Source organism: Barbus barbus (assembly GCF_936440315.1).
Source record: "Barbus barbus genome assembly, chromosome: 9".
NCBI classification, from domain to species: Eukaryota; Metazoa; Chordata; class Actinopteri; order Cypriniformes; family Cyprinidae; genus Barbus; species Barbus barbus.
This window is the reverse complement of record NC_136737.1, coordinates 14,581,302-14,594,632: the sequence shown is the minus strand read 5'-3', so window position 1 is coordinate 14,594,632 and position 13,331 is coordinate 14,581,302. Positions and strand designations below refer to the sequence as shown.

Sequence of the window (13,331 nt, the reverse complement as noted above, 5' to 3'; positions counted from 1 at the left end):
GTTTTTCTAGCTATCTATATTTCTTATATATGCCTAATATTTCAAATTACGTAATGAAATGTTCACTCTTATTTTTGAACAATTTACATTATAGTACACTGCAATAAAATCTTTAAACATTATCCAAAACACAGACTGACAACAACTACAGCCAAATAATCACTCACAAATAAATTTTATTTTTATATTAGAACTGTATTCAACACATTCCATATGGTAATAAAATTACTTATATCCTCTTCACTAAACTAGTCCAAAAACAAACAAGCAAAAAAGTAAAATGCTATTTTAAGACTGAAAACAGTAACATTTGTACTGTACAGATATTTTATACACATGTGTGGTGATGCATTCACTTGGTCGGAGCTGAATGCCAGTGTGTAATACAGTTTCAATGTTACCGAAAAGTACTAGAGAAAGAGAAAAAAAAAAAAAAGATATTTAGAGCAAGTGGGCTTTAGCCACACTTCACAATGCCCATCTGTAACACCCGTGTATTTATAAGACCTACTAATACAGCAATATCTGCTGAGGTTCATTAGATCTGCATAGCACTGTACATGGTGGCCTGAGACGTTACTTTGCACTTTATATACCACTGAAGACCAGACTATGAGTGTACCTGTTGTGGTCTTGGTTGAAATAACTTGGATGTGTTTAAATTCATTTGGGCTTACTGTAAAAGCACTGTAAAGATAGATGCAACCCTGGTTGTATTCAAACTTGAAAATCAAAAGCAAGAAATTTTAGGTTTCGTTTAAAAATAAAAAAAAGAACACTAAAGCATAAGTTTTAAACAATAATTCTTCCCAAATATACCCTTCTTAAGATGATTTTAAGTTGAAGCAAGATTTAAGAAAACCTTTCAAGCCCCCCCCCAAGCTTATGTTTCTTTTTGCTAATGTGTGCAAACTTACAGCACGACCATTGATTGGCGTGATGGAGTACTTGGCCGTGTACTAGCAGTGCTACCAGCAATGCACAAGCTAAACAACTGTGTGTATGCACTTGAGCGTTGCTGATTTGGCCATCTTGCATTTATGATCATCTTTGAAATAAACCAACTTCTATGATCCACAGTAGCCCTCTTTGGATTTTTTTTTTTTTTTAATGCAAACGGCAGTTGATTCTCAATTAAATGTTTGCCTTTGAACCAAGCTATCCATTTTAACACAGTGTAAGGCTAACTGCCAAAGAATAGCGCTTTAGTTTAAAAAAAAAAAAAAAAAAAAATATATATATATATAATGAATTAAATCAACCACGAAAAGTAAAGAAAAACATAAAACTAATGAAATAGCTGTTATACAAACAAAATCTAACTGATCTTTACCAATTTGGGCATTCCTGAATAATGTGGTCGTTAAAAATACAGCCACTCCACTTAAGTGACTCTAATCTCCATATTCATTGACGACTGTGTTCCAACACCAGAAGCTCTTATAAAACAGTGCCCCAGAACGCACCGTGGTGGAAGGGAAGAGCAAGCAGAGAACAGCAAAAGAGCACACAGCGGTGTGTCAGAGGCTTACAAGCATACAGGCCTGTAAAAGCAAAAAGGAGAGAAGTAGAGCGGAGGATGACATGGACGGCTACGCTGTGAGCCAGCATTCATTCAGCACTATGAGTGGGTGTGCTGGGCTGGTGAAGGCCCATGGTTTTACACAACCATCCAGCGAAATCCACCTCCTCAACCTCGGCCCGCTTGATGAACGTGTGGCCCTGCAAATGAATATCACTTGATTTTAGTATTAATTATTTTTTAATTAAATATCATTAATTTTATTTTTAGTACATACTACCTTGATTTTCACTACGTATACATCAATTTACCCCTACAGGTATTATTTCTGTAATGCATTATATTCTACAATGCATCATTATATATTCCCAACAAGTACCTACTGTCAGAACTATACTGAGTGCAAAAGGGAAAACATTTCAAAATCAAGTTGTAACTAGCTAATTGCCATACTAACATGGCAAAAAACTGGCACACTGGATGTGTTGTCACTCCAAAAATCTCTCGCTCTTTAAAGGGATAGTTAAGCCAAAAATGAAAATTCTGCAATTAATTAATCCCCTCATGTCGTTCCAAACCCACAAGACCTTCGTTCTTCTTCACAACACAAATGAAAACATTTTTGACGAAATCCGAGAGATTTCTGACCCTGCATAGACAGCAACACAAATACCATGTTCAAAGCCCAGAAAAGTATTAAGGACATCATTAAAACAGTCATTGTGACATCAGTGGTTCAACCGTAATGTTTTGAAGCTATGAGAATACTGTTTGTGCACAAAGAAAACAAAAATAATTTTATTCGATAATTTCCTCTCTTCCGTGTCGGTCTCCGCCATGCGTCCATAAGAGTACCACGAAACATGCATACACACAAAAATATTCGCGTAGCTTCATAAAATTATGGTTGAACCACTGTGACATGGACTATTTTAACAATGTCCTTACTAGCTTTCTGGGCCTTGAATGTGGTAGTTGCGTTGCTGTCTATGCAGAGTCAGAAAGCTCTCGGATTTCATCAGAAACATCTTAATTTATGTTCGGAAGATAAACGAAGGTCTTACGGGTTTGGAACGACATTAGGATGAGTAATTAATGACAATTTTCATTTTTGGGTGAACTCTCTCTTCAAGTCCTACCACTTTATTCAAACAGATGTTGTCATAAAAACTAAAATTTTAATTGAATATAATTGTAACTATACAGGGAATTGTACGTACCATTAGCATCTTAAGGTCAGCTCTGTCAGCAGGGTTCTTAATCAGGCTGTGAAAAACAGAAAAAACATCAGTAAGAAAATAAAATTCTGAATTTAATAAAGCATTAGCCCAGAAATCTAGAGGGAGGTGTTACCTTAATTTGACAGGACAGTATTTTTACAAATCACCATATATATACACACATATATATATTATTTGCGCATAGTCAACCTAACTTGCATAGACTTAATCTGCCAGTCCCAGTGAACCAATTTTTTGGAGCAAGTGCACAACATTGGGGCCAATTGCAGTCAGATAAAATTGTGCACATACTGGACAAATCTAAGGTACAATTACATTATCTAGATCAGTTAGCCCAACTTTGCAAAAACCGAACTGGTAGATTTCAGTCAGACCAAATTGTTTGTGTGACATTTTAAAAGCACAAGTTAGTCTGACTGAGCTTTTAAAGTACATTTAAATGCAATCTGTGAAGATTCACAAGAAATGAACAGGAAGCCCACATGGAAAGAACCTATATGAGGATATATGCGCATATATGAAACCTATATGCAGTATATATGCACATATATGATAACATATATACTGCATATATGCATATATATGCCACATATAGGCAAAATTGAGGTGCATATATGTGCATATAAAGGCCATATAGGTCTCCTGTATTGCTTCTTTATATCCACATATAAGCCCTATATGTACATGTAAATTTCGACATTTTGGGCTTTTATTTATGTTGGCTAGCAGCTATGGATTTTAATAATTTTACTAATATATAGGTAAACATATAGGTGCATATATGCACACATATATAGACATGCATATATGTACCTATATAGGCACATGTATGCACGTATATGTGTACATATATGTATGCATATATGTGTACATATATGTGCATATATGTACATATATTATAGGAAAACGGCCAATTTTATATGTCACATATATTAAAAACATATATCAAAACCTATATTTAAACATATATGTTTATATAGGTTATTTCCGTGTTGGAGTACATATGAGATCGGGAACAATGCAGTCCAGATTCAAAACTGCATTCCCCAAACTGTACTACACTAGAGGTGTCCAATCCTGCTCCTTGAAGGGTTTAGCACCAGTCCTAATTAAACACACTTGAACCAGCTAATCATGGTCTTCAGAATTTCTAGAAACATCCAGGCAAGTGTGTTGGGGCAGGTTGGCCCTCCAGAAGCTGGAATGGATATCCCTGTACTGCGGCCCTTTTATCGAGGTCCAACTTTGACATAGCTCAGATATCGTTTTGAAGATTTTGCAGGTTCGTACAGTAAAAACACCAGGGATAACACACAGGAGCTCACCATTTCGTCACAAACTCCTCAAAGTCAGTGGTGAAGACGCCATGGGGCAGCTTGGGTGGTGACTGCAGATGTAGAGACAGGTGGGGAGCAGAAAAAGGGGTGAGGTTGAAGTGAAACTGCTACATAAAAATACTATAAAAGGCAAAAATAAGCACAAAGGAAGTAAGTTGCACACTAAGCAAATTCTCTGACCTCATTGACAATGTAGTCCAGTAGCTCAAATATAGCCATGGCTGGCCTGCTGTCCATTCCATGTCCTGGGGGAAAACAATTCGCAAGGCTCAACTAAAACATGCATATTACGCAGACTGTGGAGAAGATTGAATGTGCATAAAACCAATGCCAATGTTTGGGAAAATTAAACAAGGTCTTACCGCTAACCGGTCGTCCTGGAGGCCTTGGTCTTGGGGACATGCTGTGGCCTTCTGCCCCACTTGTGTCCAGCACTGGCCGGCCAAATATGGCCTCCAGTTCTTTGGCATCGGGAGTGGGGATGGGGTAGCGTCCAATAGCCAGCTCAACCAGTGATAGGCCCATGCTCCACACATCCGACTGAACTGAATAGTGTGTGCCCTGGAGTCTCTCCGGCTGTCAAAGCAGAGAGCAGAGAGCAAGTCAAAACTCTAGGGTGGGGCACCGCACCCTGCAGGTGGCCAAGAGGAGTGGGCTAAAAACTGGCAGCAACTTCCTCCTCTCCACATGGAAGAATCCTGGGCACCGGCACAGGGCTTGGAACGAGAAGGACTGGGGGTTGGGGAGGGAAGTGGGCGGGTGACTCACCGACATGTACGACCGTGTTCCAACAAAGGAGTTGGCCATGGAGTCGATGAGCTGGCCACTCACACCAAAGTCGCACAGTTTGATCTCGCCGCGCGAGTTCACCAGGATGTTGGAGGGCTTAACGTCTGTAGGGACCAGAGAGAAAGATAGACCATGTAAGATAGAGGGCCGGGGTCCAAATCCCAGCGGCACCACCTGGCTTTCCATCCCCGTTCAAACGCCCTTTCTCCAGCACACCCAGCAAAAACATTTTGCAAGATGCTCTGCATACTGCAAAGCTAGCGCCGACTACACAGTCGCAGCAGAAAGGACAACCATGCAAGCCACTTTCCACCTCCCTCCTCTTAAACACAGGGCAAGAGGAGCAAATAACAGTGCGGACATGCAACGCTTCCACACATGACAGGCCGTCCTTCAGCCCTAACACCCACTGGGAGTGGACAGAGGGGTGAGAGTGGGAGAGGAAAAAGAAGGGAGGGGGGTGCAGGGTGCGGCTGCCATGTAATCACATCCGAGAGGCTGTAATTACCGGCTGGGCTCTTCGACAGCTCCTCACAAGCAGGCGCGCGCTCCCTGCCACAACAGCACAACTATAGGCCTGACCCTCCCTGTCTAACCCTTCAAACCCAGTGTGGCTCCATCAGACCCTCATACAACCGGACAAAGAAACTGATACTTTGCATCTTCAGACATAGTATTATTGCTGAAATGTTGGTTGTGCCACACTTGGAGACACTGAAGCCATTTCTATGGTAACTTACGATTTACTTATAAAAAAAAAAAAAAATGCTTTTTTTTTATGTTTAATTGTAGAAGAGATGTTTAGCACTGGAATAATATAAAATTTTGCAATATCTTTGCTCCATTTAATCTCAGGTTTGCAGTTGTATGAAGGTCTCTGGTTAGAGATTCAGTAAATACCTTTGAAAAAGTGAGGCCTAATCTCTCTATAATAATCATTTTTAAGCTTCTTATGCAATTTCAATAGCTGCATTAGGGGGCTACTTCCTGCTGCCATCCAGTGCGTGTATGCACACGTACGTTTTCTAAGATATTAGTAAGGAATGTTGCTCTGTGTGTACCTCTGTGCATTATTTGGTGTTTCTCCCGAAGATATACCAGACCTCTGAGTACCTGTGGAAAGAGAGTTAGATATCATCAACAGGGTTTATCTCTCAACGGTCAATGTGGTATCTAGCTTCCTGAATTTAGAGAACATGTAACATAGTCTAGTCTTTACAAAAGAACTTCTGCTTTGTGATTACCGAAAGCTGAGATGCATTCACTCACACGTGCAATAAACAGTATGGACACACACACACATAGACAAAATGGCGCCGCTGATGGCAGCTATTGTGCGTTGCTCTTCAGTGTTCGTATTGTTTTTGTTTGTTTTTCCTGTTTTTTGTTTTTCAAATAAGATCAGTTTTACCAGGGATGATCTGCTGAACATTTGGCAGAACACACCACAAAATGTTCTACCGGTTTTTGATTTTTCGGACATTTTGCTGGACATTGTAGTTGGCGGAGCCGTAGCTCTGGTCAAACGCTACAGGAGGCGCAGACGGGGAAAGAGAGCCGGCGCGCTCGTGAAACTTCGTCAGCGTAGATTTCGAACGGCGTTGCCTAGCATCCATCTGGCGAATCTCCGCTCTCTACCCAACAAAACGGACGAACTCCTTCTGCTCTCCCGGACAAACAAGGACTTTTCTAACTCTGCTGCTCTGTGCTTCACGGAAACCTGGCTGAATGGCGACATACCGGACAGCGTGATTCATCTGCCTAATTACCAGCTGATCAGAGCAGATCGGGACACGGAATCACGGGGAAATCGCGCGGCGGCGGGACGTGCTTTTACATCAATGAGAGGTGGTGTACAGATCTAGAAACGCTCTTCATTAACTGCAAGCCGTTCTATTCGCCGCGGGAGTTCTGCTCGTTCATTCTCGTGAGTGTCTACATTCCACCACAAGCGCACGTGAGCACAGCTCTACAGAAACTCACTGATCTGATCACAAACACAAAACAACAACACCCAGACTCTGTTTTAATCATTCTTGGGGACTTTAATAAAGCAAATCTCTCCCGTGAACTGCCGAAATACAGACAGCACATCACATGTCCCACCAGAGACAGTAATATATTGGATCACTGTTATACAACAATAAAGGACACATATCACTCGGTTCCACGAGCATTAATATTAAGATCTGTTAAAAGATGGACTAACGAAACAGAGCGGGATCTACAAGCCTGTTTCGACCTGACTGATTGGACTGTTTTTGAAGCTGCTGCAAATGATCTGGACGAGCTCACAGAGACTGTAACATCTTAAATCAGTTTCTGTGAGGACATGTGCATTCCTACCAGGACTCATCTATTCTACAACAATGACAAACCATAGTTCACTGCCAAACTCAGACAGCTCCATCAGGCCAAAGAAGATGCTCACAGAAAGGGGGATAAAGTCTTGTACAAACAGGCCAAATACACACTGGAAAAGGAGATCAGAGTGGCAAAGAGGAATTATTCTGACAAGCTCAGAAACAAATTCTCTTCCAGTGATCCTGCTTCAGTGTGGTTAGGAATGAAGGACATCACCAGCTACAAAACACCACCCCCCAGCACTCTGGAAAATCAACACCTGGCAGACGACTTAAACGAGTTCTTTTGTCGTTTTGAATGATCACCCCACACCCGTCCAGAACACCTCTTCACACAACCATTCACACCTCCAGCAACCCCTCTCTCCCCCACACCTATAATTCAAATCAGTGAAGAAGATGTGTGCCAGGTCTTCAGGAAGAACAAAAGAAGGAAAGCACCTGGTCCAGACGGTGTATCACCAGCCTGCCTAAAAATCTGTGCTGATCAGCTGGCCCCCATCTTCACACAGATCTTCAATAGATCACTGGAGCTGTGTGAAGTCCCCTCATGCTTCAAACGCTCCACCATCATCCCCGTCCCAAAGAAACCCCAAATTACTGGACTTAATGACTACAGACCTGTGGCCCTAACGTCTGTAGCCATGAAATCATTTGAAAGACTGGTTTTGGCTTATCTGAAGGACATCACTGGACCCCCTGCAGTTTGCCTACAGAGCAAACAGGTCGGTGGATGATGCAGTCAACATGGGACTGCACTTCATCCTGCAGCATCTGGACAGACCAGGGACTTATGTGAGGATCCTGTTTGTGGACTTCAGCTCTGCTTTTAACACCATCATCACGGAAACCCTTCAAAATAAACTAACTCAGCTCTCCGTCCCCACCTCTGTCTGCCAGTGGATCAACAGCTTCCTGTCAGACAGACAGCAGTTAGTAAAGCTTGGTAAATTCACATCCAGCACTCGAACCATCAGCACTGGAGCTCCTCAGAGCTGCGTTCTCTCCCCACTGCTCTTCTCCCTCTAGACCAACGACTGCACATCTAAAGACCACTCTGTCAAGCTCCTGAAGTTTGCAGACGACACCACACTGATTGGCCTCATCCAGGACAGTGACGAGTCTGCTTACAGACAGGAGGTTAAGGAGCTGGCTGTCTGGTGCAGTCTCAACAACCTGGAGCTTAAAGGATTAGTTCACTTTTAAATAAACTTTTGCTGATAATTTACTCACCCCCATGTCATCCAAGATGTCCATGTCTTTCTTTCTTCAGTCGAAAAGAAATTAAGGTTTTTGATGAAAACATTTCTCAATATAATGGACTTCATTGGGACCCAAACGGTTCAAGGTCCAAATGACAGTTTCAGTGCAGCTTCAAAGGGCTTTAAACGATACCAGACGATGAATAAGGGTCTTATCTAGCGAAACGATCGGTCATTTCGAAAATAAATAAAAAAAGTTTAAGTTTTATAAGCACAAATGCTCGCCTTGCTCTGTTCTGTGATGCGCGTTCGTGACGTCATGTAATACGCAATTACGTGGAAAAGGTCACGGTTGAGGTAGGCGGAAGTACCGAGTCAGTAGGCTTTTTAATATTAAAACACCCAGGATACGCACACGAAATGGGCATTTTAAACGATAAACTGACACAAAGACATTTGAATATGTGTATATGGTCCTCCTTCCGCACATTTGTAAACACTGACTCGGTACTTCCGCCTAAGTCAACCGTGACTTTTTCAACGTCATTGCGTATTACGTGACGTCATGAACGCGCATCACAGAACAGAGCAAGGCGAGCATTTGTGCTTATAAAACAAACTTTTTTATTTATTTTTGAAATGACCGATCGTTTCGCTAGATAACACCCTTATTCATCGTCTGGTATCGTTTAAAGCCCTTTGAAGCTGCACTGAAACTGTCATTTGGACCTTGAACCATTTGGGTCCCAATGAAGTCCATTATATGGAGAAATGTTTTCATCAAAAACCTTAATTTCTTTTCGACTGAAGAAAGAAAGACATGGACATCTTGGATGACATGGGGGTGAGTAAATTATCAGCAAAAGTTTTTTTAAAAGTGAACTAATCCTTTAACACGCTCAAAACTGTGGAGAAGATAGTGGACTTCAGGAGAAACCCCCCTGCTCTCCCCCCACTCACCATCATGAACAGCACTGTGACTGCAGTGGAGTCATTCAGATTCCTGGGCACCACCATCTTTCAGGACCTGAAGTGGGACATTCACATTGACTCCATTGTCAGGAAGGCCCAGCAGAGGTTGTACTTTCTTCACCAGCTGAGGAAGTTCAACCTGCCACAGGACTTACTGAAACAGTTCTACTCTGCCATCATTGAATCCATCCTCTGCACTTCAATAACTGTCTGGTTCAGCTCAGCTACCAAATCTGACCTCAGAAGACTACGGAGGGTAGTCCGGACTGCTGAGCGAATCATTGGTACAACCCTCCCCACTCTCCAAGAACTGTACTCATCCAGAGTGAGCAAAAGGGCTGGTAAAATCACTCTGGACCCCTCACATCCAGCACACAACCTCTTTGAACTGTTACCGTCTGGTCGACGCTACAGAGCTCTGAGCACCAGAACGACCAGACACAGGAACAGTTTCTTCCCTCAGTCAATACATCTCATGAACACTCAATAATAAACGTGGAACACACAACTAATACATTATCCATTCATCACACTCACTTATTTTTATTTTTCTCATTTCTAATTTGCACATACTTGACCTGTACATACATAGTCGCCTATATTATATATTGTGTTTTTTTTTTTTTTTGCTGCTTTGTACATTGGTTATTGGCTATTTCTTGTTATTTTGTTTTAATTACCTGTGTCCTGTCCTGTTACTGTCTTTCTGTTGCACTGTGGAGCTTCTGTCACTACAACAAATCCCTTGTATGTGTAAACATACTCGGCCAATAAAGCTCATTCTGATTCTGATAAACAGATCATGGCACCTTTGTTTGGACCATGTTAAAGTGTTTGTGTTTTGTCATGATTAAATGTGAAAAGTTTAACCCTATTCATTTGGAAGAATAAGGCTAAATGTGTGTTGTAAAACGTGCATGTTTTGGTGACTCTGACTTGAAAGGGAGTTTGCACATCTGTGGGTGTGGTCACAGCTTTATTATATTGCGGTTTGTGCGTACTAGTGACAGACATGTTATGATGGAGGTTATGCACCATTTTTTGGATTCTGCTTTTAGACAAGACCAGGTTGCCCTCTTTTCATTCCTAGTCTTTTTACATGTGCATTTCTCACGTTTATGCATAATTTACATTAAGTATTACAAATATTATAAACAATTATTGTAGTTAACCAGACACCAAAAACAAGAAGTTGGTAGAGTTAAACTATATTCTAGGGACGCGTCAATATTAAAATTCACCCTGATACTTATAAGATGGTAGTTATTTCCATGTTATGGCTGATAACCAATAAATGGATGCTATTAAAATACAATCCTATTTGTCTGCGCGAGACAAAAATAAAGCAGTATAAACTAAAAATCATTTTAAATGCTAAAACTGAATTTAGACATCAAAACATTGTAATATACAGGATGAAAAATATATATTAATTTTGAGATTTTCTAAATATTATATTTAACAGTGTTATTCATTTAATAATTCACTCTTAATGAGTGATAGAAAATGTAAAAATATGGGAACAGAACATGCACAATTAAATATTGGGCAATATATCTAACACAGACTGACAAAAAAAATATGGCAGCAATATTTTTCTGTCGTAAAAATCTAACAATTAGAGTCAACATGGCTGGGTAATAGTATTAGAGATAGATTTAAAGAGACTAGTGAAAATGACTAGCTGGTCTTATGAAATCGCTTTATAGTAAAATTGATGAAGAGTCATACAGAGTAACTAACAGATATTAAACAAATAACTTCAAAATGATACCTGCACAAAATAATTTAAAAAGCCTTAAGGGTCATGCATAATAAGAGTATTGTTCAAATCAGATTTGAAATCAGTAATTTTGTTAAAAGCAGTCAATTTGGAGAACATATCTAATGATAAAATGCACTCCTCAATCACACTTTGAACAAATGCATTTGCCAAAAACAGAGTTTGAGTGTCAACACATTACAACCTGAAACAAGTAGTAACGCCCTTACATTAGAATGAAAGAAAAACACTTAATATCGGTTGGGCTTTAAAAAAAAAAAAATCTAGATAAACTTGTTGACCTTGCTAACCAACTAATCACTGTTACGTCAATGTGGTTAATTTGTCATTAATATCTAAACAGCATTATTTGACACAGATACAACAGAGAAGACTGATAATACTTACGGCTATGCTAACTTTGCCCAAAATTTCTTCAGGGATTCTCCTGGCTTCCTTCAGCACTTGATCCAAAGAACCTCCATCCTGCGGACAAATGAATGTCAGTGTAGTGTAACACTTCTGCTATGAACTCTTGCTATAAGCCTTAAACAACAACATTGGTCCCACCATGTGCTCCATACAGATGCTGATTTCTCCATCGCTGTAAAAGGCGCCGTAAAACCCTACAATGTATGGCGAATTACACTCATGTAGGACCTGCAGCTCTCGTATGATCTGGTTCCTGATGGCTGGTTTGATTTCCAAATGAATAAGCTGGAGAAAATACAGGAAGTTCAGTCTTTGAACACATTGTGAGCAAACTAGCAGCAGGTGCATAAATCTGTTGATCACTTACCTTCCTGGCCATGACCAGTCTTGAGGGTTTGTGACGGACTTTGTGGACCACCCCACCATTACCTGCCCCAAGTTCACATATGGGGTCAAAATCTTCATCTTTGAGCTCGCCCACTTGGGCTTTCTGGGTGAGGAAAGCCTCAAGCCGCTTCCTCTGCTGTTCATCCAAGTCCAGCTCCCCTAACTTCCTCTGCAAGGCCTCTAGGTTGGCCCTGAGGACAGGAAAAACAAGACCAGGTGAGACATACTGAAGGAAAGTAAACCAAAGTGTGTCAGATATAGCAAAATATATACGTACTCTGATGCTGCATCTATGTTGGTTGACTGTCCTTCTCCTGTGGGGGTTATAATCAAGGGGACCGGTCGTCTTTTTGGTGCCATAGTTGCCTGTTACCTATTTCAAAGAGAACCAGGTTTTCTCTGCTGACATCCAGTCCTTCGAATTGCTACACAAACCCTTGCAGTTGTTCCTATAGAAGTTTCTGAGATTCGTAAGCCCCTGATTTCAACACCCTATCATGCCTCCAGAAGCTGTACCAAATGATATTTAGGTGTCAAGTGGAAAGAGCGAGTGGCACAGGCGCAAAAGTGAAAGCAATGCGGTTTATTTAAGCGCGTTCATCGCTGGAATGTCTCTCTTCGAGACTCGAGAGCGCTCCCACAGACAAAACACAATCAGGCCCGTCGTTCGCAGACACAGGACCGACCGCGAAATGCTGTCCGAAATTGTTTGGCCCGGAGGACCCGCGAAAACAAGTTGAAATTTCCCCCAAGAAAAAAAAGGAGGGGGGTAAAAAGTCCGGCCAGGAAGCCGCTATCCAACCAAGAGGAAGCGTTCACAAGATCTCGCGAGAACTGCCGTCAGAACGCTCGAATTATCGCGAGCTTCGGCTAAAAGATGAGTGATGATTTGAATATGAACAACATCTAGTGGTGAACTAAGTAACGGCCGCATTTAAAGGCCCGTCACAAGGAAAGTTGCTGCCAAAAAACGTAAGAATACAGTTTTCTGACATATTTTAGCACATTTATTGTAATATTATAGGTAACGTTACTTTGGATAAAAGCGTCTGCTAAATGACTAACCCCCGGTTTCACAGACAAGGCTTAAGCCTAGTCCCAGACTAAAATGTAAGTCTGAGCTGTTTCAAATGAAAGAAACTTGCTCTGACTGATCTTAAAATATATCAGTACCTTTGTTTTGTCTGAAGATGCACACCAGTAATGGTTTTTCTAAGGCACCTATATACAAAATTACTTAAATGTCCTAATTGAACTATGGCCTGATCCTGGTTTAGGCTAAACCCTGTCTATGAAACTGGGCCTAAATGTAAATACTATTCAT

The 13,331-nt window shown here is 41.0% G+C and overlaps 1 protein-coding gene across 1 annotated transcript; it reads right to left on the bottom strand.

Moving 5' to 3' along the window:
• Nucleotides 1–163: 163 nt before the first annotated feature.
• LOC306875532 (dual specificity mitogen-activated protein kinase kinase 2-like) lies at nt 164–12,834 on the bottom strand. Its single transcript, XM_079426175.1, has 11 exons — nt 12,285–12,834; nt 11,988–12,198; nt 11,759–11,905; nt 11,597–11,674; nt 5,951–6,002; nt 4,869–4,993; nt 4,463–4,676; nt 4,281–4,345; nt 4,089–4,150; nt 2,743–2,788; nt 164–1,722 (listed from the first exon to the last, which is right to left on the bottom strand). Exons 1-11 carry the CDS (start codon nt 12,365–12,367, stop codon nt 1,612–1,614), a joined length of 1,194 nt encoding a protein of 397 aa, XP_079282301.1. The 5' UTR covers nt 12,368–12,834; the 3' UTR covers nt 164–1,611.
• Nucleotides 12,835–13,331: the final 497 nt, after the last annotated feature.